General features: G+C 46.3%; 1 protein-coding gene across 3 annotated transcripts; it reads left to right on the plus strand.

The window, feature by feature from the left end:
- HTR5A (5-hydroxytryptamine receptor 5A) lies at positions 1–26,499 on the plus strand. Of its 3 annotated transcripts, none has more exons than XM_083705097.1 (3): positions 1–351; positions 18,719–19,993; positions 26,090–26,499. In XM_083705097.1, exons 2-3 carry the CDS (start codon positions 19,250–19,252, stop codon positions 26,420–26,422), a joined length of 1,077 nt encoding a protein of 358 aa, XP_083561223.1. In that variant the 5' UTR covers positions 1–351; positions 18,719–19,249; the 3' UTR covers positions 26,423–26,499. The 3 variants fall into 3 exon arrangements, with proteins under 3 accessions (XP_083561223.1, XP_083561222.1, XP_083561221.1); XM_083705096.1 differs by lacking the exon at positions 1–351 and adding an exon at positions 16,689–17,012; XM_083705095.1 differs by lacking the exon at positions 1–351 and adding an exon at positions 16,703–17,539.
- Positions 26,500–26,700: the final 201 nt, after the last annotated feature.

The following is a 26,700-nucleotide window of genomic DNA, read 5'->3' on the forward strand; positions in this document are numbered from 1 at the left end:
TAGCTGAGGATTCTAAACCTTAAACTACCAATCAAAATGTGCATATCTCCCATCCTTCTTTTCCACACTGAGAATTCTAACTCTCAGTTGTCAGTTAAGGATCCACATGACAGTTAAGCTAATGCTATTTAACATCTGCATGCAACAAACTGAAACTCAATCCTGCTGGTATTGTTTTGCTTGTTGGTGGGAGTGAGTAGTCCCACTGCCATGCTTTGCCAGCAGTTCCCATGCTGTAATGACCATCAGTGTGTGTGACAGAACCATAGAACCACCCTGTCCAAATCTCTGCAAACTTTCTGCAAATATTTACTCCTAAATAAGTCTGAGTTCAGTGGAATTCACTGTCAGGTAAGGATGCAAAGGACTAAAGTACTTATCCGATTTCTAAAGCACCAGATCTAACGCAATGTCTTACCTACCTCAGACAGCTTATTGAGAAAAGTGTGTTATATTCTTTCCCCACCACCACCTCCTTGCTAATATTTTTGCATGAGCTTCTTCCTGATTAGAATGATAGGCAGTGCCAGAACAAACCCCTTTGGTCTTCCAATATTTATTCAGCAGGACAAATCAGGAGAATAAGAGATCCAACTGATATTTAAAATCCCATCAACTTGACAGCCCTCTTTAAAATATCAGATGTTAACCATGCAAGGTCAGGGCACTGCACATGTATAAATCATCGAGAGCCATCTCTAAAGTCAGTTTGCGGCAAGGAAAAATCCTATTAATAAGGTGTCAATCTTAACTGAAACTTCACTTCTTGGCCAATTATGATAAAGATCTCAGGGTGAAGTTTAATTCCATCTGGAGCATGGATATTTAATGAGATGAGACAAAGGAGAGAGAAAACCACAAACAGAAATCAGCTTTATAATGTTCACAGCAAGAAGGCAATTTTATTTTAAACAGAGGAGACATGAAAATCAAGTTATTTCCAACATACCTTTTTTTTTACAGTTCTCTAGAGTGGAACCCTTCCCTTTTAAGGCTAAATGTTGTTATAACAAATTTCTGTGCCAAATAATCTAAACTCCTAACCTGTATGCTTAGAGAATATTTACAGTACAGTATTTCCCCCTAGCAGTTTAAGAAAAAGCCAAAGAAAAGCTTGGAGATAGTGCATTAATTTGTAAGCTGATAGGATACTTCCCCCAGGTAGTGAATTTACATGACTTTACTTCAGCCGTGGTAGGACTTGTGGCCCCAAGATGCTGCTGGACTCCAACTCCCATCAGCCCCAGTCAACATAGTGGATGCTCAGCAATGGTGGAAAATGTAGTCCAATAATACCTGGAAGACCACAGGTTCCCCGATTTAGTTTGGGTCAAACTAAAAAATATAGGAAACAATCCCCTAAAAGCTTGCCATGGCTTTTAGCCCTTTTCAAATTGCAGCATTTAGCCCTGGTTCCTACCTGTATTCACACTCCTCCTTTTTTAAAAAAATGATTTCCTTTGAAAATTACTTACCACATTTAAGCCAAAATCTGCAATTCTCCCCCCCCCCTTTCCCCCCCTTTTGCTGTCATTTTTAATTGCTCAAACAGCTCTCCTTCCCCAGGGAATTCCTTCTAAAGTCATTGAACATTTTGAGTTACTTGTATCCTGGGCAGAGATTCATCCCTGAGTGTTTGGAATATTGCTTATAAATGTTTCATGTAGCCAACCTACTTCATAACTTTATTTCATAAAATTCGTATACCACTTGATTGTATGGGGGGTGGGGACGACTCAGTGGGGCTCTCTCACATGGCAGATTAAAGAGCAGATTTTAAACAGCGCGTGGTCTTTTTTTCCACCCTACCTCATTTATTTCAATGTTTGACCTGAGAATTCTGTGGAAAGCCGACTCAAGAGTACTGGGCCATTCCCAATTCTAAGATGGTAACAGCAAATGTCATAATATATGTCGCTGTGAGAAGCGCGCTCTACTCAGGATTCCAGTCTTTCTATTCCACCACTACTCCAGCTTCCATTTTCCCCCATGGCCCCCGAGCAGGCTCAGTTCTCATTGCACTGTGTTGGGGGTCCTCTCACAAAGATTTTCCATGCTTCTGCAAAACTCAGGGTTCCACTGAAACTTCTGGTATCTCCCTGTTGTGCATGGCTGTTGCCAGTTTGGCTAAACACGCAATGGAACTCATCAGACTCAGGAAGATGCCTTATTCCGTGTCAAACCGATGGTCCATCCAGCTCAGTATTGTCTATGCTGATTGCCAACTACTCTCCAGGGTTTTAGGCAGGGGACATCCCCAGCCCTACCGAGAGAAGCTGGGGATTGAATCAGGGACCTTCAGCACACAAAGTGGATGATCTTCCACTGAGCTATGGTGCTGTCAGTCATGAATATCCCTATCTTAATGGCTTTTCCACACTGTCATTTCTCATCTCAGATCTGTGTCCATTTATTCTTTGGCACAGAGACTGGCCTATTTGACCCATGTAAAATGTAGCTTATCAGCATTTTCCTAATTGGAAATGGGCCTCCTTTTAAAGCCTAAAAGAACTAGAAAGACAAAGCAAGGAGAGAATTACCCAGCAATTTCATCCGCTCTTACATTGCTGTACATTTGGCAACTTGAACACACGCAAGTTTATCTGACATTTGGGAGTCACTACAATAAGTCTCATCCCTCCACTGCACAATGCTAAAATGATCTGTGTGCTGTTTGAATTTACAAAGGTGTACAGTAATAGGGGGGAAAAGAATGCAAACCCACATCATATCACATTCAGCTATATTGGTTTGTGTAGTTTACCCTCAAAGCTATTCTAACTAAATTTCAGACATAAATTGTTTGTTTTGCTCTAGTGAACATAAGCCTCTACTCAATCTGTGTTAATAATACATAATATCATAGCAAGAGCAGCCTTTCTAAGACATCATTTCACCAATGGCCTTCACTTACACAGCATGCAAAAAAGATATATAATTTAGAAAACTCAGGTTGGTTTGGGGGCCAGTGAAAAACCAATGCGTGACAATTTGAAAAGATGGCTTCAGGATATTCCTTGGAACTATTTCTTCCAATGTCTTTTAAGATTATTTTTCATAAATAACTTTAGTCTAAGACATTCATTCCCAAGGAATTTATTCATCCTAGGAAAGCTGTTCCACAGTCGTCTACTCTTATTTATATTATACTTGCTTTTGTTTCCCCACTACAGTGGAACCTTGGTTCCCAAACGGCTTAGTCGCTGAACAAATCAGCTCCCAAACGCCGCAAAACGTTTTTCGGAAGCCGAACGTCCAACACGGCTTCTCCTTGAGAGCAGGAAGCTCCTGCAACCAATCGGAAGCCGCGCCTTGGTTTCCGAACGGTTTCAGGAGTAAAACAGACTCCTGGAACGGATTAAGTTCAAGAACCAAGGTACCACTGTATCATGGAGTGAGGCACCTGGAAGTTTGAAGTCCTCCGCTATAGATTTGAACTGAAGGCTGATTTAGCTGAGAATTCCATAGACTCTTTTAATAAAGAATGGATCAGCATTGCTGCTGCTGTGGAAACCAGGGCACCCCCCCCCCAGCACATTATTCTGTGTACCTGGTAATTGTTGAAGAGTCTGTAAATAGTCTTTTGTTCTTGTTGGCATCCATCAGTCTCAAGAGACCATGGAGTGTGCCTTTGGGGCTGAAGTCAAACCGCTGCATTAGCAGCACTGAAGTGATCTCCCCGGGACTCAAGCCTTGGCATTGTCTATGGAGGTCCTGGGCTGCCCAGATGACAAGACCCCCCTCTTGGCCTCACTGATGTGGTCCAAAGGAAAGGAAGACATTTGGCACCAGCTTGGCTGCAGGACTTGCTGAAAGGAGGCATACAAGGCGCCAGAAGGAGATCTAGAAGACGCCATCCAAACAGTCTTAGGGACTCCACTTTGGATTTGTGTAGGGTTAACTCCTTAGCCTTTTCTTCTCCCAAAGATATCCCACAAGGCAGCAAAGATTTCAGATCTGGGTTTCCCTTCTCCTAGATGGGCTCCCTTCCCAGGTTGACAAGCCACATCTGCCCCTCACTTCCCTTGACAGCACGTGCAGAAACCGCCTTCTTGACCACTGGATCCACTATTGGTCTCGTCAACTCCATCTGCCAGAGCCTGTCTTCTCATGCAGGGGAAGCCCCTAACTCACCGAGGGTTTGAGACCCATGGTCAAAGGCCTGGAAACGATGCCTTATGAGGAACGGCTAAGGGAGCTGGGCATGTTTAGCCTGGAGAAGAGGAGGTTAAGGGGTGATATGATAGCCATGTTCAAATATATAAATGGATGTCACATAGAGGAGGGAGAAAGGTTGTTTTCTGCTGCTCCAGAGAAGCGGACACAGAGCAATGGTTCCAAACTACAAGAAAAAAGATTCCACCTAAACATTAGGAAGAACTTCCTCACAGTAAGAGCTGTTTGACAGTGGAATTTGCTGCCAAGGAGTGTGGTGGAGTCTCCTTCTTTGGAGGTCTTTAAGCAGAGGCTTGCTTGATAACCATGTCAGGAGTGCTCTGATGGTGTTTCCTGCTTGGCAGGGGGTTGGACTCGATGGCCCTTGTGGTCTCTTCCAACTCTATGATTCTATGACTATGCTCAACTGGTTTGGCTTGAGTGGGCACAGCTTCTACCTTTTATACCGAAATGCTCTTTCAGTGGGTGCCCACAGGTTCATGGAGATTGCAACCCATCTTCATTCCTTGCTGCAGAATTAATAAAGGGAAGCCAAGTGGCATAGAAGTTGTCTGCATTTTGACACACACACACACACACACACACACACACACACCCCGCTGCTGCTGCCACCACCACACAACCAGTGAGTTGATTTGACCACAGGAACCACATTCCACAGTTGCTGCTGCATGCCTCACAGCAGTTCAGCGTTCAGAGTTCTGCAATGCTTTGCAGTTGTAAGTCAGTCTGCTGTCAAAAGTTAAACAATAAGTTCCTTGTGGATCAAGTCCCGGGCCTCAAAATTCAAATAGCAAAAGAACAGTGATTGGGGGATTTAACTGAAACTTTTGGCTTGCCATCTGTTCCACTTGTTGAGAAACATTTACCGCAAATTGACTAACTAAGGGCCAGACTCACCACAAATTGGGGAAGGGGGGAGACAAAAATGATCACATTCCCTCCAACAGTTTGCTGTACTCATTTTTCTGATTTTATTTAACAAAGAGGGTTATATAGACCAGCGGCTTGGAACTTTCAGTGCCTTTTCCTCAAACTGTGTAAAGCCAGGTCTTCCAACCATTCCTTATAGGACTTGGTTTGCACACCCCTCATCTTCCTGCTGCTCTGAACACTGTCCCATTTTGTCAATGTCCTTCTGGAAATGTGGCAACGAAAATTGGACAAAATATTCCAATTTAAAACTTTCGATTTTCCTTTCTCCAGGGTAGATGTGTGTGCACGGCTGCCTCCTGCTGGACACAATATGCACGATTCCTAGATCTGCTACTAGAAAGCTCATTAAAGCTGTGACCATTGAATATCAAGAATATTGTGAATTTGCAACCCAAATATTGTTCATTCGATTTATTTATCTATTGCACTGATTCATCACAATATGTGTTTAAAATCTAAGCTTGCTTAGCATTGGCATGCTGCTGGCAAGCTACAAAGCTCACTAGGAAGAATTGCTATCTTCCTTACCTACCTCGCAAGGGTGTTGTGATCATAAAATGCCTCGCTGAGCTATTGGGAGGAAGGGCAGCTTAGAAACATGAGAAATTGATTACAACTAAGTAGTAAGGGTTAAAAAAAATGTCTCATAAGCCCCCCAGCCCAGTCATAACCACTTAAGGACACAAGAAAGCCCTTTTGGATCAGGCCAAAGACCCATTTAGTCTGGAATCCTGTTTTCACAGTGAGCAACCCAAAACCCCAATGGGAAATCCTCAAGCAGAAACTGAGAGTGTTCTTTTTTAACGACCAGTGTGGTTCCCAAAGTAACTTGGTGTGCTTAGGACTGTTGCTTAAGACTTGATTCTAATAGGACAAAGATGGGCAACCTTTTCTCTGTTCTCTCAGAGGCAACCTGTGTCAGGGGCCACATGCAGACAATGGGCAGGGCTGAAGGGGGTTTTCTTGGGGCTCTGGCAGGGAAGGAGAGAGAAGCATGAGTCATGTTACTTGCCCAGGAACACGTCCTGAAGACGTGTGCCCAGTTTTGCAGTGGGAAAAGTTGGAAGCTACGGAATACCAGTTGCTGGGAATCGCAAGTGGGGAACTGTTAACTCTCACGTCCTTCGTGGGCATCAGTTTGGCCAATGAAAACAGGATGCTGGACTAGGTGGGTCATCAGCCTGATATAATAATAATAATAATAATAATAATAATAATAATAATAATAATAATTTTTCATTTATACCCCGCCTTCCCTGGCCAAAACCAGGCTCAGAGCAGCGGCTAACATCAAATGTATAACACATTAACATAAAATCAGACAATCAGTTAAAAATATATTCTAAAATCAGATAAGGATCAGAATAAAATCCAATTAGATGGCAACCCGCAGATTAGGGTTGGGGACCTTAAATGCTCACCAGGCCCAACTGTTTGTGCTGAACTTATATGGGCCTGTGAGAAAAACTGGGAGGCCACTTTCATGCAAATTCTTATGAAAGGGGAGAGGGAGTCAGACTGAACCCCGGCCAAAGGCCTTGCGGAACAGCTCCGTCTTGCAGGCGCTGAGGAAAGATGTCAAACCCCGCAGGGCCCTGGTTTCTTGTGACAGAGTGTTCCACCAGGCTGGGGCCACAGCCGAAAAGGCCTTGGCCCTGCCGAGGCCAGTCTAATCTCCTTGAGGCTCAGGACCTCCAAAATGTTATTATTTGCGGACCATAAGGTCCTCCGTGGGGCATACCAGGAGAGGCTGTCCTGTAGGTACGAGGGCTTTTATGGAGTGATGCTGAGCCTCTGGTGCTATCTCAGAAGTGTGTGAAGAGGCAGAACAGAAAAGAGCAGGCAGGCAAAGGCTCCCACTCCACCAAATAGTGTAAGAATCCACTATGAGTTAGTATAAGCATTTAGAGAAATATTATGAATCTGCTGCCACAGGGGCATGTGTCTTCTCTACCCCAGCTGGTTCCTAACAGGCCAACAATTGGATTCTTCAAATTTTTGCTTTAGCTTCATTAATTAGGATGGCTATTTAAGAACAAGTCCTTTTTATTATCTTGTAGGTAGAAAACATTATTCACTTGCATATCAAACACTTTCGGTCCCTAATTAACTGCTAGCTTTCGGTACAAAAATTAGAAGCATTGATTTGGCATCATGAATAAGCCCTTTTAATCATCTCCACACACTAGCAGTAATGAAGAGGCAAGGAAGCTCCAGCCATTTGCAAGATTTCATTTATTTTGCATTTCTGCTGGTTAGATGCACTTCAAGTATATATTTTTGGGGTGGAAATAGTGCATGTGATCCTCAGTTGCTTTTATAAGAACTAGCAAATGAACAGTGGTGTGTGTTTTGGACTCATTCAGAGCAGTAAAAGTATATCTGAGTTTTTAGTTTAGAAGAAAGAAAAGCACATGGGATTGTGATAGAAATGCACCGTGGCTGTTGGCACACATTGGAACTGCTAGGGCAGAAGGCAGAGAGACCAACAGTAGGGGGAGCACTCCCTGAGAAAATAGTTTCATTCCAAAAATAAAAGCTTACTGCAGATTAATTCTGTATTGCTCTGTTAGGGAAAATTCCGGGTTGAGAGACTACTCAACAGCCCAGCTCATTGGAGTACAAGTCCCACCGCGGGTCCATGCGGTCAGTAAAAGAAGGAAATTCCAGCCAAGCAATTTGGAGCAAAACAGCAGTCAGTGGACTTAGATCAGGGGTCAGCAAACTTTTTCAGCCGTGGGCTGGTCCACCATCCCTCAGACCTTGTAGGGGGCCAGACTATATTTTTTTGTTGGGGGCGGTGAACAAATTCCTATGCCCCACAAATAACCCAGAGGTGCATTTTATATAAAAAGACACATTCTACTCGTGTAAAAATACACTGATTCCCGGAGCATCCGTGGACCGGATTGAGAAGGCGATTGGGCTGCATCCGGCCCCCGGGCCTTAGGTTGCCTACCCCTGACTTAGATCATGGATGGGCAAACTAAGGCCCGGGGGTCTGGCTCAATCGCCTTCTAAATCCGGCCCGCAGATGGTCCGGCAATCAGTGTGTTTTTACATGAGTAGAATGTGTGCTGTTATTTCAAATGCATCTCTGGGTTATTTGTGGGGCATAGGAATTTGTTCATCCACCCCAAAAAATATAGTCTGCCCCCCCAAGGTCTGAGAGACAGTGGACCGCCCCCCTGCTGAAAAAGTTTGCTGACCCCTGGCTTAGATCCTCATCAATACATCATTGCTACATCACTAACATGTCACAAAAGGGGAGGGTTACAACAAGATTAGCATAGACAGATATGTCAGGGCAGCACCCAAGTATAAGATTAGCATAGGCAAACATGTCTTAAGTACCCACCACCCAAAAGTACACTAGAACTTCCTTTGGAGCCTGAGGCAAGTCTGGTGATGAGATTTGGCTTCCCTTGGAGAACAATGAGCCCAGCAATTGTCACCTCTGGGCATTTTCTGGGGTAGGAGGTGTGTATACATGTCTTCAAGCTTGGGGAGGTGGCAGGGGAAAGACTCCTTTTTCCAAGGGAAAAATGGCATTGGAATGGAGGAACTTGGCAAAGGGGTAATTTCCTTAACAGCTCTGAAGTGTGTCAATTGAAAACAGGTGTGGGCCATCCTACCTATTGACACTGGGGGCAGGCAGACACCAAGACCTCGGTCACCACCTCTTCCTTCTTCATTCACCTGGGCTTATGCAAGGAGGAAAAGACACACGTGACCTAACCAAGGGGAGAGTTTTCAAACATTTATCAAGAAGCCACACCTGCCCAGGTGGATGGCAGGATATTGCATCAGTCTAGATTGAAAATAGCATGTCAACTGCATACTGCATACTAAGAAAAAACTACCACACTTTTTTTTTTGCTACAGAAAGTGAAATATACTCAGAGTCAAGAGTGCATCTCATGCTCTTTATTCAGCTCATAGTGGTGAGGAGGAATGGAAGTTCCCCCAGAATGTCTGCTTTATATACATTATTTACACAATGGGCCCCACGTGATTGGCTAATTCTGGGATTCACCTGTAGGCCAGTCAGGCTGTGGATTTACTTCCACCTGGAGCTGGATTGGGTGGCTCCTGTGGACCAATCAGACTGCTGCATTCTGAATCCTATTGTTCTAGGACCAATCAGACTGCTGCAATTTGGATCCTATTTAACTCAGTACGTAACAGAAAGGTTAGTCTGTGCACAGCCCTGTTATTCTATATGTTTGGCAATGATGCCTTCCTCCAATTTTTCTGGAACAGATATTAAACTAACCAGCCAGCCATTTTCTGGGTCATCCCAGATATCCTTTTAAAAATTCGTGTCACCTGAGGACGGGAAAGCAGCCAATGTATGGAGGCAGACTTTGGGAGAAAGCTACATATCTTCATTAGAACCATAGAACTGTAGAGCTGGAAGGGACCATGAGGGAAATCTAGTCCAACCACCTGCAAAGCAGGAATCTTTTGCGCAACATGAATCCACAACCCCAAGATCAAGAGACTCAGCCTGTACTGACTGAGCTACTCAGATCAGCAGTTTTACATTTAGGTTCGTTAAGAATCATTGTGAGGATGCCATCTAGACCCAGTCATTCAGAAACAGTTGCCTTGAAGGTCCTGGCTTGCAAACCCCTCCCTAGCAACCTACATTGCTCTTCCAAGACCTTAACAACATTTCACCATCCAAACATTTGCGCACCTACATGCAGCCTGTAATGGTACAGGCCAACACCAAGAGGCGGTTTTAGGGTAGCGCAACTGGTGTAGCCATCCTGGCTGCCATGCTGCAGGGGCTGCCACAACAATACTGTAGAATGGAGTGTGGGTACCACATTTTAGAGGGACCAGGTGGCGCTGTGGGTTAAACCACAGAGCCTAGGACTTGCCGATCAGAAGGTTGGAGGTTCGAATCCCCGTGACAGGGTGAGTTCCCGTTGCTCAGTCCCTGCTCCTGCCAACCTAGCAGTTCGAAAGCACGTCAAAGTGCAAGTAGATAAATAGGTACCGCTCCGGCGGGAAGGTAAACGGCGTTTCCGACGCTGCTCTGGTTCGCCAGAAGTGGCTTAGTCATGCTGGCCACATGACCCGGAAGCTGTACGCCGGCTCCCTCAGCCAGTAAAGCGAGATGAGTGCTGCAACCCCAGAGTCGGCCACGACTGGACCTAATGGTCAGGGGTCCCTTTACCTTTACCACATTTTAGCACTGCACAGGGCACCGCTGAAATTTGAAAACACAAATTCCGCCTCTGGCCAACACTACAAACATCAGATTTTGCCACTGTGGGGATGGGACGAATCAGAGCCGTGTGTCCACTTTGGTTTGGATGCTAGGTGGTGAGCCATGGCTGTCTTTTGTTCCATGTTATGATGCTGCCCAGAGGGTTGGAAGAAGCTAAGGTGCAGCATAAATTACTACTGCTGTGGCAGCAGGAAGCAGGAAGCCAGACCCTTGAGTGTGACATTTGATTGAATATGCAACTGCCGTAATGATCTTCCCTCTGGGTGTCAAACACTCACTGTTTGCCTCCCGGTGCATGGAAGGACTGGAAAAGAAATGCTTTAATGCAGCCTTGTGCTCCATTATATTTCCCTGTCATCTTGCTGCGCCCTTTTCTTCTCCTTTCCTGCCTCCATTCTGGCCCCTCTGCACGCACACGTTGCTGCTCCTCTCTGGCCCCCAGGCTGCTGCGTAGCAAGACCTGGCTGGCCTTGTTGTATTTTAAATGCCTGTGAATTAAATCACATTTTTTTAATACTCTTCAAAAGCAGTTATCTCACAGCGCACGCAACAAACAGAAAATGAGATTTGCATTTTATTAGACACACTGGCGCTTGCCTGCGTCTTCACTTCCAAGCTAGGCTAACTCACTTAGCTGCTCATGGGTGTAATTACAGTTCCCTCCAGGATAGTTTCAGAACTGATTTAACCTGCTCAGGAAGGATGGCAGGTGAAGCGTTTTCTTTGGCTATGCTTCCAACTGCATGTAGAAAACCTGAGTATACAAACATTATGGTTGCCCCCAGCCCAATGGGCTCCCACTGCTGGTGTCTGGAGCCAAGTGCACAGGACATTTAATCCATATGTATCCTGGAGTAATACTCCTGTCTGTTGCCTTGAACCAACTTCCATCCCACTGGAAAACACAAGCTGCAGTTAACCTGAAGTGCATGCAGCTCAAACTGCCTTTGCACACAGAATCGGAGAATCTAGCTCAAACCCCTGTAATGCAGGAATCTCAACTAAAGCATCCATGCAGATGACCACCCGACCTCTGCTTAAGAACCTCCAGTGACGGAGAGTCCAAATGCACAGTCGACAGTGCATGAACAGATCACAGCTTCCTGGGGTGGGAGATGGAAGGGTTGCCAGCATGGGGAAATAAATCAGATAATGCACATTGGGGGAAGACAGACCCATCCCCTCTGTATGTGCAGCAAGCGCAAATGCCATTTGAAACACAGCAGGAGGAAAACGACATCCCCGCATTTTAAGCTGCTAATAGTTCTGCTTTTTTCCTCTGCAAAGACAATGCCATTTTCCCCACAGCCATTTAAAAAAATAATCTACAGTACAACGAATCTATTCTTCTTGAAGGTGCCACAAGGCTGTTATATAAGCACTAGATCTCCCATAGCCACAATTATGTTCTTAGCGTCAGAGTGTATACATATGTTCAATGCTATCAGTATGCATAATGTCAATTTGCAATCTGGAAACCTCTGTCAATCACTGAGCAAGTTTGACTTGCTCTTTGTGGCATGCTCTATTCTGTGGGTTGCATCCCGGCTAAGTTAGTCATGCTTCACACTGCAATCCTACACATGCCTGCAGAGAAGGAGTGAGACTTTGTGTATAGGGACGTTGTGTATAGGATTGCAGGCTCAATGGGGCTGAAGTGTGACAAACCTAGTCTGGATTCAGCCCTTTGTTAAACAAACAAAAATCACAAAATACAATATATGAAACAAAATCAGTACTACAGAAATAAATGGGGTTGACCTCCCAGTCAGTGAAAGCAATTCCTGTAAGAAGAACACAGGATCAAGTTGAATAAGACATTTCATAACCTGACAACATATTTTGATAACTTTTCCCACCCCCACCCTCCAAAGAAAACATGAAATTACTTGACTGTAATATTTCCAGCATCTTTTATGTCATCACATTCATCCCAAAGATGGAGAGCAATTCTGCTACCTTATATACCTTCAGATTCCCTATGGACCAGCCCTGGTCTGTGTTTTTTTGTTTGTTTTTGTGTGTGTGTGTGTGTGTGTTTTGCAGTGTGTTTTGCAGTGGACCAACACACCCAATCCTATGCTTGCTGACTTGCTTGGAGATTGGAATGCAACTCCAAGTCATGTACTTCTCTAGATGTTGCCATGCATGTTTTGTGCACACAAAAATACACATTTCAATGTAAAAGATACATACACAATGCATATGGTATTGAATAAGCTCTTCAGTCATTTCTCCTCTGGACTCTCTCAGCCTAACCTATGGCACAAGGTTGCCATGAAATTCCTTGTGAGTTCCTGGAAGGATGGCGGTGGATGGGATGGGAATGTAATGATTATAATACACTTGAAGCAACTGGAGAAATAGTTCTACAAAATTATTTCTAAAGTCTAAGCACACAATTCTCACTATGAAGAAAAGTGGAGGAAAAGAAAAGCTTCTGATGGCATAAAATAGATGTTAAACTAGACCCATGAAAAAGCTGAGTTCAAAGCATTGTAAGAACGACTGATAATGAGGCCATCAAAGCACCTGTATAGCTGCCTCTCTCTTTGATCTTCTCAAGTTAATCATTTTCCATGATGTCAATTGTTTACTGGCTCTGTTGCCAGTTGTCCTCCAAGGTGCCAAAAACCTGGCAATAAACAAATCAGTCCCACATCTTGGCATTAAGAAGAAAGGCTCCCCCAAATCAATGGTAATTGAGTTTTAGAGTGCCATCAGTTTTCTGTCATTAAGGCCATCTGTCTCCTTGGCAGATTCCACAGTTGGTTCTGACAGCATCGCTTTACCAAAAATAAAAATAAAATAAAAATGGTGCATGACTTTTTAGATACCAAATCCTAGCAGACAATAATTTCTCACTGCATTTTTCAGCCTTCTTGATTCAAGGATTGTTTGTTTTATCAAATGTGTTTATAATATGTTACAGAACCCTTGAAGCAATCTAAACTCAACAAATCACAAAGCACTGATAAAAACAATCCCCATCATCATCATCGTCGTCGTCATCGTCATTTCCCTCCCTTAAACCCAAATATTAATCTTGCACAGGGCAAAACATTTACAGCATCACATAGCCTGATATGAATTGCTGTGCTTCAAAACCTTATAGTCAGCATTTTAGAAAATAGCTAGGTTCTGAACAGCATATCATTTATTTTCTCAAAAGGTAAGACCATTGTCCTGTATGTGCTAGAAAATCAAAACTACAGAGCGAACTTTTCTAGCCTGTAAAAATTATGAAAATTAAACAATCTGCATCTGTCAGGTTTACTTTGCTTGATTCATTGTGCTCCTGCGAGTGGTGTGAGAACAACAACGAGCTCGCCAATACAGACACTGCAATCCAGCATCAGCAACTGGCTTGCAGGTGTCATATTCTGGAAGCTCCAAGTGACCAATTTGCTCCAACAGAGGTTGGGGGCAGACTGAGGCCTTCTATGCCTCTGTCTCCAGACTAGCTTCTTCAAGCTCCATCACCTTGAGAGAACTACAGAGCCTTAAAGGGCAACCTTCTGGCCCAAAAATGAACACTCCAGCTTCATTCCATAGCCTCCTGGTGTATTCCTGGATTGATGATGTGTGGTGGGAGGCATCTGGGTCTTCCAGATCTGGGAAAGTCCAGGCTCTGGTGGTCTGGAAGGTTCCTCTGGGAGTTCTTGTGCAACCATCTCAGGGGCAATGGTCTCAATATTTTCCACAATCAGCTCTGAGCCTTGACCCAGAAAGCCAGATGGGGAACTGATGGCCAGTGCTGTTGATCATGTTGTGCAATTAATTGGTTTCTATGTTTTCTAAACTGCTTAGAAGCCATCTGGGTGTTAAGCAGCCTATATATTATTAATATTACTCCTACTACTATTGCCTTTGAGGGACGCGGGTGGCGTTGTGGTCTAAACCACTGAGCCTAGGGCTTGCCGATCAGAAGGTCAGCAGTTCGACTCCCTGCGACGGGGTGAGATAAATAGGTACCGCTTCAGCAGGAAGGTAAATGGCGTTTCCATGCGCAGCTCTGGTTCGCCAGAAGCAGCTTAGTCATGCTGGCCACATGACCCAGAAGCTGTCTGCGGACAAACGCCGGCTCCCTCGGCCAGTAAAGCAAGATGAGTGCTGCAACCCCAGAGTCTGGGGTCCTTTACCTTTTTACTATTGCCTTTGAACCCACACTGCAAACACCACAGAGCAGTTCCATAGCCGTTCAGCCAGTGAACCCAGTTCAAAGTGCTGGTGCTTTTCTTTATAGCTAATCCTGGCTTTCTTGTACCTATGAGAACCTTTGCTTTCATGGCCCTGGCATGTCAATCATCTTGGGGAAGGAGAGTAGCTCAGCGCCTTTTATGCAGAAGCTCCCATGTTTGCCCCCTGCCATCTCCAGGCAGGGCTGGGAATGTATGTCTCCCTGAAACTGGGGAACCATCACCAGTTGGCATTGACAGTGCTGACATAGATGGGGTTCGTGTTTCCTTGGAATGAGGGACAGCAGAGATGACGATGTCTTTAGGACATGTGGTTTATGTTTATACAACCTGATGTGTATAATATCCCCAAGAGGGCTTTGTTTCCCCAATAGCTGCAGCCTTGGATTCAAACAGAACTCAGGCATGGCTCTGACTTCCCAGCCTGCAGCCTTTTCTCTTCTAGCTTCTAGTTCACATCACTCAGCTCACTCTGCTCTTAACTCTGTCTTTGTCCTTCCAAGGACCTTGAAGCTGAAGGAGGGGGCCCCACACATTTGTCCTCTTTCACAGAGCCCCTTCCCTTCTTCCTCTTAATCACCCAGGCTATCACATCACCAGGAAGCTTGTCTGACTTCTCCAAGAATTATAAGAGGGCCTGGGCCTTCAGCCCCAAAAAACCTCATAACAATGCAGCTTCCTGTGTCTTCTCTGACTGCCCCACCATCAACAGTGGAAGTGAAGTTGGTGATGACTGGGGAGAGGGCAGTTTCTGATATGGCAACCCATTTGTGGAAGCCCTTCTTGGAGGTGGCAGATCTCCCCCAGACACCATTCTCTTTCCAGCACCAGGCAAACACCCTTAATTTTTCTCAGGCCTTTCCCCTCTGTGGAATTTCATCATTCCATCAATTTCTCTTTGCTTTTGTGATGCTGTTTGCAGAACTGTTTGTTGTATTGCAACGAGTATGTGTTTTAATGTGTGCAAAAAAAGGGGAGAAGCCTGAAAGGGCTATAGCTGAGAGGCAGAGCACCTGGTTTGCAGGCAGAAGGTCCCAGGTTCAAATTCCCCACCCCTGCACATTTCCAGGTAGGGCTTAGAAAGCCTCTCGCCTGAAACCTTGGAAGAAGAAGAAGAAGAAGAGTTTGGACTTGATATCCCGCCTTTCACTCCCCTTCAGGAGTCTCAAAGCGGCTAACATTCTCCTTTCCCTTCCTCCCCCACAACAAACACTCTGTGAGGTGAGTGAGGCTGAGAGACTTCAAAGAAGTGTGACTGGCCCAAGGTCACCCAGCAGCTGCAGGTGGAGGAGCGGAGACGTGAACCCGGTTCCCCAGATTACGGGACTACCGCTCTTAACCACTACACCACACTGGAGATGCGTCTGGCCAGATATTACTGAGCAGTCTGACTGAGAATCATATTATGAACATTATTTGGACTGATTTGTGGATATTAACGCAGTAACAAGAAGATGATTGGAATCCCCCTTCGGAACTTGAAATATGGGTCCCCTCAACAAAAATTTAAAATTCGGTTTTGTAATTCGGAATTTATGTGATGTGATTTGATTTAATTGGTCGGTTAATAAAAATTATTTAAAAAGAGAGAGAGAGAGAATCATATAATGGTAGAGTTGAAAGGGACCCAAGAGCCATCTAGTCCACCCCTGCAATGCAGGAATCTTAACTAAGGCATCCATGACTGATGACCATCCACCTCTGCTAAGAAACCTCCAAGAGCCAGTCCACCACCTCCCGAGGGAGTCCGTTCCACTGTTCAGCCTTTCTCAACCTGTGGGTCCCCAGATGTTGTGGAACTACAACTCCCATCACCCCTAGCCAGCAAGGCCAGAGCTCAGGGACGGTGGGAGTTGTAGTCCAACAACATCTGGGGACCCACAGGTTGAGAACCGCTGGCTGTTCTTACTGTCAGAAAGTTTTTCCGTATGTCTGCTCGGAATCTTCTTTCCCGCAACTTGAAGCCATTGTTTTTCCGGAAGAGGAGAAAACAAGCTTGCTTATCTTCTATATGAGAGCCCTTTGGGTACCTGAAGATTGTTATTCCTTGGCGCAAAGCCGGCGGCTCCCAGGGCCAAAGTGTTGCGGCGCATCCTGGCGAGCGCCTGCGAGGCTCCCCCGCCCCGGAGAAACCAACGCCGTGGGAGTGGAGAGGGACAGCGCTTGCAGAGCTTCGGCGGGGCTGGGGAGACTTTTCTCTCTGCCTGGAACAGGAAGGTCGGAGAGGAGGCAGGCGGGAAGGCACGCGATGTGCGGATGAAGGAAGCCGCTCCGGGGACCAGGCACCCTCCTGACCGCGCGGAGCCCTTGGGGAGCCGGGCGGGCGCCGTCAGCTGATGGGCGCGCCTCGGTTTAGGAGCGAGACAGCGGACTCAGAGGAAGAGAAGGAGGAGGAGGAGGGCGGCTTCCCTTTGCTGCTGCAGCGCAGCCGCTGGAACCGCAGAGCAGGCGCCCCGCAGGTATAGCCATCGCGTGGATCGGGCGCGGTTTCCCAAATAAAGCGTTGCGAGGGGGGGAAGGGCGCAGGGAGAGACCCGCGTTGTAGCGCTAGCCTGTGTGTGGACACAAAAACACACGGTAGGGAGGTCCCACCGAATTCAACGTGGCTTTCAGGCTCGCACGATCCTGCGTTCCTTCCTGGAAGCGAGCCCCGTTGAATGCAGCGGGGTCTTCCTTCCTGGAAACGCTGCCTTAAAAAAAAGAAAGTCTCGTTGCGCCTCTCCGACTTCAGGCTGTTGTCTGGCAGCAAGTGCCATCGAATTCCTCGGGGCTTGCTGAGTGAACGGCGGCATCCTAAACACCCTCGAGGAGGCTTCCTTCCGAGGAAGCGTGCTTAGGACTTGCACGGCAAGGCTGCAGCCCCGTGGAGCAGAGCAAGGGCGCACAACAGCGTTCAGCTTTAGCAGATTTATTGTGGCAGTGGCAAGATACCTTCACCCGATGGAAGGTACCCAGTTCGATGAGAGCGAGGGACTCTCAATCCAGGGTGAGTCTCTAAGGTGCTGGTGGGGCTGGGACACACTTGGGGTTGGGGGGAGCTTCATGTTTGCAGAGTTCTTTGCAGGGTCCGTACTTGCCATTTGCTTTTTGGTCTGTTCTCTGTGGGTGCTTGTGCAATCACCCTTGTGTGAGGAAAAGGGGTGCCGGAACTCACCATGAACACCTCCCTTGTTCTCTTAGAATGGCAATGGCGCCCACCTGAGAGGTGTCAGAATTGAGTTCCAGCTGGAAAAAAAAGTCCTGGTCTTCACTAACCTGGAGCCTGCAGATGTTTCAAACGACATCTCCTGTCAAGCTCCAGCCAGGGCAGACAAGGTGATCTCCTGTTGCAGATGTTCCAAATGCTGAGCTTCCCCTGTGGAGTGCTTTGGCGAAAGCAGTGGCCAACATCCTCTTTCAGCTGCTTTTGTGGAAGATGCAAAAGGGATCCCTAAGAGTGCATTTTCACACCCAGCAGAGCTTGTCTTGGTTGCTTTATAATGCAATATACGGGCAACGTTTGCACTGGCCAGAATACTCAGTTGCATTACAAATGCCCACTGGAAAGAGAGAGAGTATAGTCAGCCTGGTCTAAATTGTGATGGCCGCAGCTATGATTGGCTCTGATCTTTAGAAGTTTCCAAGTTGGGGGGGGGGGGTATTGCATTCTCAGAAAGATGTCAAAAGTGGTGGTGTCTTTGTTTAGCACCTGAATTAAAATCGATAGGGCTCAGGCTTGTGTGGAGAGCCTTGCCATCTACCCCGGAGGGGAGACTGGGTCCTTAATTCTGTTTTTGGAGGCTTTGATTTCTCTGTGGCAAATGTGGCAAAGGCACATCAGGATTCCCCCCCCCCCCCGTATTGTATAATACATCTGTTTCTGTAAAGCATGGGCCTGACAAAGAATAGATGACAATAAATCTAAGATTTCTCAAAGAAGAAGACAGATGTGAAGGGAGAGGGGAGAGGAGGCTACAAAGTCAGAACTGTTGGTACAGTATTTGTAAGGGTTTTTTCTTCTTCCTCCTGCAATGGCATTATCTCTTGCGTTCTCTTTTGCCCTAAACTTCCTGCAACCAACAAACTTTCTAACGTTGTAAAAATGCTTCAGAAAAGCAGAAGACTTGGCATTCTCCAATGGAATGTGTATCATTCTTAATGCAGGTTCTCTTTGTTCAATTTACAGATGCGGCAAACTCCGACCCAGAATTTGGAATCTCTCACAAATATTTCCTTAGTGTGTATCTCGGGCCTTCACCTGCTGGATCGATGCTTCACAAACCAAGAGTGTGACCGAGCTCTGGAGCCTGAAATATTATTGCTATTATCATTACTTATTAAAAGCATATCACCACCCACCAGTCGATATTCTCTGGGAGGTTTGCAAACCAGGCAGTATTAAAGCTATGACAAATACCGCTTAAAAATTGACAATAAGGAATGCAAGACAGAAGCCAAAATGGAAATCCTGCCTTTCCTGGCAAGGAAGATTTCATAAACAGATCCCAGTTCAGGTGACAAGCCAGGATAAGTCACAACAGCCTAACTGATAAACTCTGGATTGAATAAAAAACCTGGCAACCCCCCCCCCCCATGAACAATGGTTTTTCCTTAACTATATAACCTGGGGGATAACGAGGAGACCACCTTTTACAACCAAAAGAAGCATTTCACTCCACTTTGCCTTCTGAAACTTTCTACTGCTCATCCTTGCACAATGGATTGGTGCCCCAACTTCACCTGCTTTTCAGTCACTACTTCAGCAGAATCCAACCGGACGGGCTCCAGCTCCCTCCTAGACCACCCTGGCGCCCGTGGACCCTTGTCTATCTTTAGCGTCCTCGTCTTGACTCTGTTGGCCATGTTGGTGATTGCCACTTTCCTCTGGAACGTGCTGGTCCTGGCGACCATATTGCGTGTCCGCACTTTCCACAGGGTTCCTCACAACCTGGTGGCATCCATGGCAATCTCGGATGTGATGGTGGCCGCCTTGGTGATGCCTCTCAGCCTGGTCCATGAACTGTCCGGGCGGCGCTGGAGGCTGGGGCGGATCCTGTGCCAGGTGTGGATCTCCTGCGATGTGCTGTGCTGCACAGCCAGCATCTGGAACGTCACGGCCATCGCTCTGGACCGCTACTGGTCCATCACTCGCCACCTAGAGTACACCCTGAGGACCCGCCGGCGCATCTCCAACATTATGATTGCTCTGACATGGGTCCTCTCGGCCATCATCTCTCTGGCTCCGGTGATCTTTGGCTGGGGGGAGACTTACTCGGAGGGCAACGAGGAATGCCAAGTCAGCCAGGAGCCTTCTTACACCATCTTCTCTACCTTTGGGGCTTTTTACCTGCCCCTCTGCGTGGTGCTCTTTGTCTACTGGAAAATCTACAAGGCAGCCAAGTTTCGCATTGGATCCCGGAAGAGCAACTCCATCACTCCTATCACACCTGAAGCCCTGGAGGTTAGTTTTCCATCAGGTGCTGCTATCTGCTCTAGAATTGGGCAGCACATTCACACAACAGACCTTCTGTTAGACAGGGTGAAGTGGCTGTCAGTAATTTATTGCTGTTGTTGTGTTTTTAGTACTGGGCTTAGTGGGGAGAGGCGTTTGTGGACTTTTCTGGTGGCCTTGTGTACTGTACACCTTGACTCAGGGAGGGGCACCATTTGCTGCTCTGTGCTGGGCACCCAAATGTCTGTGGCTGGCCTTGACTAACAACCACTTTGAGCCCTGAGCATAGTGGTTAACGGCGAGTTGCTGAATTTATTTATCTTATGCAATGGCTGTTGCTGTCTGCTGCCTGAGTGTCTGAGCTCACAAGCCCTTGGCTCATATTTCATCTCAGCCAGGAACTCCCTAGCCATCCTTAGGTAGTCATTGTTCCCTCTGCCTTACTTCTTCATCACCTCCCCCCCCCCCCCAGCTCAATCTGAAATAAGAAGGCATTAATCCTGGTTTTCTTTACAGGGTTGTTGCAAAGATAATATCCATGAAGCACTTGGAACACTTGAAAGTGTCAAGTATTAAAAGACTCATATTGGCTTTAGTGGGCTATGTTCCACTAAAGATATTTAAGTTTAATCTTAACAGTGTTCTTGACATCAATCAGGGCTTTCGTTCTTTTTCTCTTTGGGGCTGAACCAGTGCTGCTTTCTTCAGGATTCTAGCCAGCCAACAAGCCATGCCCTGTTATTCCATTCCATTCCATTCTCCAATCTGCTACCTACTCCCCATTCAGCATTCCTTATCCACTGATCTTGCTCACTTCTCAATGAGCTGCTTTTTGCCCTCTCCTGCATAGTCCTCCCCCAGCCACGCAAAATATGGTACCTTTCTTGTAGTTCTGCAAACATTGCCATTTCTTGAAGCCTGTTTATACCTCCCTTCTTGTGTGTGGGTGTGCAGTTTTGGTTTCATAAGGTTCCATGCATGAAGAATGAGTTTGCTATGCGTATATCATATCAATCCCTTAATTCAGCAAACAGGGTGAAAACTGAGATACATTTCACACATAGGAGAACCTACACAATTCAAGCCCTTTGTATTTGCTTGTGGATGCAGTACCTAAAAACACTCAAGGGAGAGCTCACAAAAGGCTTTTCTTTTTACACAGGTCTGGGATCATAAGACTATCCACACAAAATAATTTGAAATTGTAAGGCAGAAAATAAGCGTCAGTATCCTCAGAAGTCATTGGTTCAATTTATTTAGGACACAGCATTCACTGAAAATCTTGTTTGTTTGTTTTAGGGTCATATGGACTAGAAACATAAGCAGCCTTAAAAAGAAAAAGAAAATAGCAAGGGTAGGGAATAGCTGCTAAAAAGACTAATCCTAGAACTGATACCATTTTACAGAAAGGATAGTGTGCCTTTAGGGACGTGGGTGGCGCTGTGGGTTAAACCACAGAGCCTAGGACTTGCTGATCAGAAGGTCGGCGGTTCGAATCCCTGTGACAGGGTGAGCTCCTGTTGCTCGGTCCCAGCTCCTGCCAACCTAGCAGTTCGAAAGCACGTCAAAGTGCAAGTTGATAAATAGGTACCGCTCCGGCGGGAAGGTAAACGACGTTTCCATGCGCTGCTCTGGTTCTCCAGAAGCGGCTTAGTCATGCTGGCCACATGACCCGGAAGGTGTACGCCGGCTCCCTCGGCCAATAAAGCGAGATGAGAGCCGCAACCACAGAGTGGGACATGACTGGACCTAATGGTCAGGGGTCCCTTTACCTTTACCTTAGTGTGCCTTTAACAGTTGTCAGACAGGCAAGCAGGTATCAACAGAAGCTTTTATTGATACAGAGATGTGGTAATGGAGGAACATTTTAAAGACAAATGAAATGGATTCTAAGTCAGATCACTGGTCTGTCTAGCTCTATGCTGCCTACACTGAGTCTTTCTTAACACTACCTGGCACAAGAGCCAACTCCTAGGTGCTTTGCGGGCTCCGGCCCCCACAATAAAGTATTTGAGGGGGCTGGGCCCCCACAAAGGTTATGGGCATTCCCATTCAAATGGTGTGTGTACACTGCGTCATGTGACCGGTTATGCAGAGTGGGGCTTACCTGGGCCCCCACAATATTTTATTCAAGTTGGCATCTGTGCTACCTGGAGATGGGAGGAATTGAACCAGGGACCTTTGCATGGTGCCAGGCTACTTTGAGCCCTTGGCAAGGCTAACTGCTTGCTCACCCGCCTGCCAACTGCTAACTTCAATTTTCAAAAGCAGATGTCTTGCAGAAAAAGTGAACAGCACAAAACCCCAAACCGCCACGTCTACTTTAAATTGCAAGAATAAGTAACACAACCATCTTTGGTTGCCTTTCTCAAATGCATTTTTTTTAAAAAAAAAAATGTTTCAGCACCCGAATCATTTTGAATAATCTTGTGAATTGTGATGTCAAAATTTACATCTCTTTAAAGTTTCAATTCCAGGCACATCAACATCTCACTTTGCATGCCTTCTCCTTTGCAAATTTTGCCACCAATTCCTTCAGCTCAAGGAATTTATTTCATTCCTAGAGCTATAATTCCCTATGAAGAGGGATTGATTGTTAAACCACTGAGAGAACAGTAGCTCTGAGATGGGAATAGCACCCTTAACAAACTACAGTTCCCAGAATTATTTTTTTTTTGGGGGGGGGGGAGGAAACCATGACTGTTATAAATGGCACCATAGTGCTATAAACCTATGGTGTGAATGTGGCCAAAATGAAAGGCAATATCTAAATATTGTATGTAAATATTTCATTCCCATGAGCCTTGGCAGTTAACTGAGCTATACAGAAGCTAACACTTTCATTTTAGTGCAAAAATTTAAAACCCAGCCCATTTATGTAGGGTTCCTTTCAGTGTCTCTGCATAAACTCCATAAGTCACCAGTTAACAATTGGTTCATCTGCAGAACATCCCAATTGAATCTTGTCTTTATTAAGAATCCATTTGTTGATCCTCCGCAGCCCTGGCCCCTTAGCCTTCCACGCCTGAGTACCATCTTGCAGCCAACAGCTACATTTGGCAGCTTGACAATACACGATACTTGGGGAGCGACCCACACACAAGGCAGCTGTGACCCACCCTTTGGGACCTGGCACCTCCTGCTTTTTAATCTTGCATCTTCAGCCCCGGCTGGCCAGCAGCACATTATACTGCAGCTCCTATTTAACATTTAATTAGCATCTTTATTGTGCTAGGCATCCTACACCACAAAGGCTTGACATTCTCCCTGCCCAGAGGATAAAACAAAAACGAAAACTCAGGCAGGCTTGGCGGAGCGGAGGGGCCGGGGAGACGGAAAGCACAGAACAGGTGAAGCTACAAATTGGGGTGCGGGGAAGGGTTTGCGGAATCAGTGGGTGCTGAGGAACATAAGAAGAATCTACTGGATCTAGCAGTGGCCCATCTAGTTCTGCATCTTGTTCTCCCAGTGGCTGGCTAGATGTCCATGGGAAACCTTCATCAGGACCTGAGCATAAGAGCTTAGCCAGCATGGCTAGTAGCCATAGATAGCTTTAAAGGTAAAGGTAAAGGGACCCCTGACCATTAAGTCCAGCCGTGGCCAACTCTGGGGTTGCGGCGCTCATCTCGCTTTATTGGCCGAGGGAGCCGGTGTACAGCTTCCTGGTCATGTGGCCAGCATGACTAAGCCGCTTCTGGCAAACCAAAGCAGCGCACGGAAACGCCGTTTACCTTCCTGCCGGAGCGGTACCTATTTCTCTACTTGCACTTTGACGTGCTTTTGAACTGCTAGGTTGGCAGGAGCAGGGACCGAACAACGGGAGCTCACCCCATTGCGGGGATTCGAACCGCCGACCTTGTGATCGGCAAGACCTAGGCACTGTGGTTTAACTCACAGTGCCCCCCGCGTCTCTTATGGATAGCTTTACGCTTCATGAATTTGTCTAATTCCCTTTGAAAGCCATTCAAGTTGATGGCCCTTACTGCCTCTTGTGGGAGCAAGTTCCCTAGTTTTAATTATGTGTTGCATGAATGGATACTTCCTTTTATCTGTCCCGAATCTTCTGACATTCAGCTTAATTGGACGTCCTAGTGTTATGAGGGAGGGAGAAAAACTTTCCCTATCCACTTTCTCCATCCCATTCATAATTATATAAACTTCCATAAACACACCACCTCCTACTCTTGCCTTTTCTCTAAACTGAAAAGTCCCAAATGTTGCAGCCTTTCTTTGTAGGGGGAACTGCTCCATCCTTTGATCATTTCAGTTGCCCCTTTCTGAACCTTTCCCAACTCTGCCATATCCTTTTTGAGGTGAGGTGACCAGAACGACCCATGGTATTCCAACTGCAGTCACACCAGAGATAATCTCAGTTTAAGGGATCTGCTAAGTACACTGCCTCTGGCCATAGATGCTGCTTGTTTATCTAATGCACAGGGGTTCATAGCATTATAGAAAAGCATGAGATTGCTGCAGTCACAACATAACGTATCAATATGAAAAATACATTGGGGGGCAAAAATAAAACGTTGGAAATCTTATAGGTGGGAAAAAATACAATCTACCAGTGATGTAACTTTAGTGTTGTTGTTTAGTCGATTAGTCGTGTCTGACTCTTCGTGACCCCATGGACCAGAGCACGCCAGGCACTCGACTTTTGTATGCCTGTTGTTATTGTCCATGGAGCTTTCTTGGCAGGGATACTGGAGTGGAGTGCAGGTTCCTTCTCCAGGTGGATCACATTTAGTCTAAACTCTCAGCTATGACCTGTCCGTCTTGGGTGGCCCTGCACGGCATAGCTCATAGCTTCTCTGAGTTATTGAAGCCCCTTTGCCACAACCAGGCTGTGATCCATAATCCATGTACAGTCCATCAAATGAGAGGGGCAGGGTAAAAACTTCTTTTTCTAGGGCACCAGTCATCCAGGGCAGGGAATCTGTATATTAGTTGTAGAGCCCATCTTTTGCATACATAGGGTATGAAGTTTAATCTCTGGCATCTCCAGGTAGGGCTAAGACCCCCATCTGATCCTCAGATAGCTTCTGCCAGTCAATGTCACCAATACTAAGTTAGATGAGCTGACTTGATAGAAAACATCTCCCTGTGGACCAGGTGATCTTGTCAACAGGGAGTGTGGACTTCTCATTTGGGCAGCTGGGCTGCCTGCAGCCCCTGGCCTTTCCTGGCAGTAACAGTGATTGATGGGGGGGGAAGGTCACCCCATTCCACTGGGGTGTTGCATAACTCTCCACTGGTTAGCTTTTGCGTTGTGGTGTGAACTAGAGGTAGTCAAAGGTGGACAACTGCTCTGGAGAGCTGGTGGCCTTGTTGTCGTTTAGTCGTGTCCAACTCTTCATGATCCCATGGACCAGAGCACGCCAGGCACTCCTGTCTTCCACTGCCTCCTGCAGTTTGGTCAAACTCATGCTGGTAGCTTCAAGAACACTGTCCAGCCATCTAGTCCTCTGCCGTCCCCTTCTCCTTGTGCCCTCCATCTTTCCCAACATCAGGGTCTTTTCCAGGGAGTCTTCTCTTCTCATGAGGTGGCCAAAGTATTGGAGCCTCAGCTTCAGGATTTGTCCTTCCAGTGAGCACTCAGGGCTGATTTCCTTAAGAATGGAGAGGTTTGATCTTCTTGCAGTCCATGAAAGTACTTGAGGTCTTTTGAGTGTTCAGCTCTCCCTCTTCTCCCAAGGCAAAAGGGGCCCCCCCAGCAGGAAAAGATGGTGCTCTGGGTATTTGTAGGGGGGCTCCCCACCTCCTCCACCACCTTCTGTAAGGTAAGATGTGGTGTCTTTTTAGGTAAGAGGGGGGTGGAAAGGTGGATTGCTCCAGGAGTGCATGCCAAATTGAGGCTGTGACCACTAGATATTGCCCCCCAATAAAATTGAGGGTATGCATAGGAGGGGTTCAGCTGTGTGTGACCACCTGCTTGGAACTCTCACCCCACTGCAAAACTCCAGACAAACCTCTGCTGTGCATCATCTTGCAAATTAGCATGCAGCACACAGAATTTCGTGTTTGGCAACTGGCAGGTGGCAGGCCGGCCAGCAAAACAAACACACACACACACATGCGTCTGAAGATTATGTTTGTCTTTGGCAGGTGAAAGAAGTCTCCCAGCAGCCACAGATGGTGTTCACCGCCCGGCACGCCACAGTCACCTTTCAGACGGATGGAGACACGTGGAGGGAGCAGAAAGAGAAGAGAGCTGCCCTTATGGTGGGCATCCTCATCGGGGTGTTTGTGCTGTGCTGGATCCCCTTTTTTATCACAGAACTCATCAACCCCCTCTGTTCCTGTGACATACCCCCACTCTGGAAAAGCATTTTCCTTTGGCTCGGCTATTCCAATTCTTTCTTCAACCCTCTGATCTATACTGCCTTCAACAAGAACTACAACAACGCTTTCCGGAACCTCTTCTCCAAGCAGCAGTAAGCGAGGAGGGCAAAGGAAGAAGGAGGGCCTTTCTAAAAACTTTCCCCTTCCCTAAATTAGTTAAAGAGACATGGCGGGGGGGGGGGGGCTCCTTATATCACAATAAATGCTCAATTGTCACAGGGCATTCAGACTTCTTTCTTGAAGCACTTACTTGGTGAAGAGATTGTGTTTTCCCAGCACAAAGAAGCAACATTTTATTATTGGGATTACCTGATTTCCCTTGCTAATGTTGTGTGGAAGATAATGTTTCTGAGCACCATGGAATGGTCTCCCCT

This window comes from Podarcis gaigeae (genome assembly GCF_964106915.1).
Source record: "Podarcis gaigeae genome assembly, chromosome: 12".
In the NCBI taxonomy this organism is placed as follows: Eukaryota; Metazoa; Chordata; class Lepidosauria; order Squamata; family Lacertidae; genus Podarcis; species Podarcis gaigeae.

Excerpts from the sequence above, each read along its gene's own strand:
- HTR5A (XM_083705097.1), top strand. The coding sequence starts at position 19,250 with ATGGATTGGTGCCCCAACTTCACCTGCTTTTCAGTCACTACTTCAGCA. Across the intron at positions 19,994-26,089 it reads TCACACCTGAAGCCCTGGAG|GTGAAAGAAGTCTCCCAGCA; the intron begins GTTAGTTTTCCA and ends TGTCTTTGGCAG.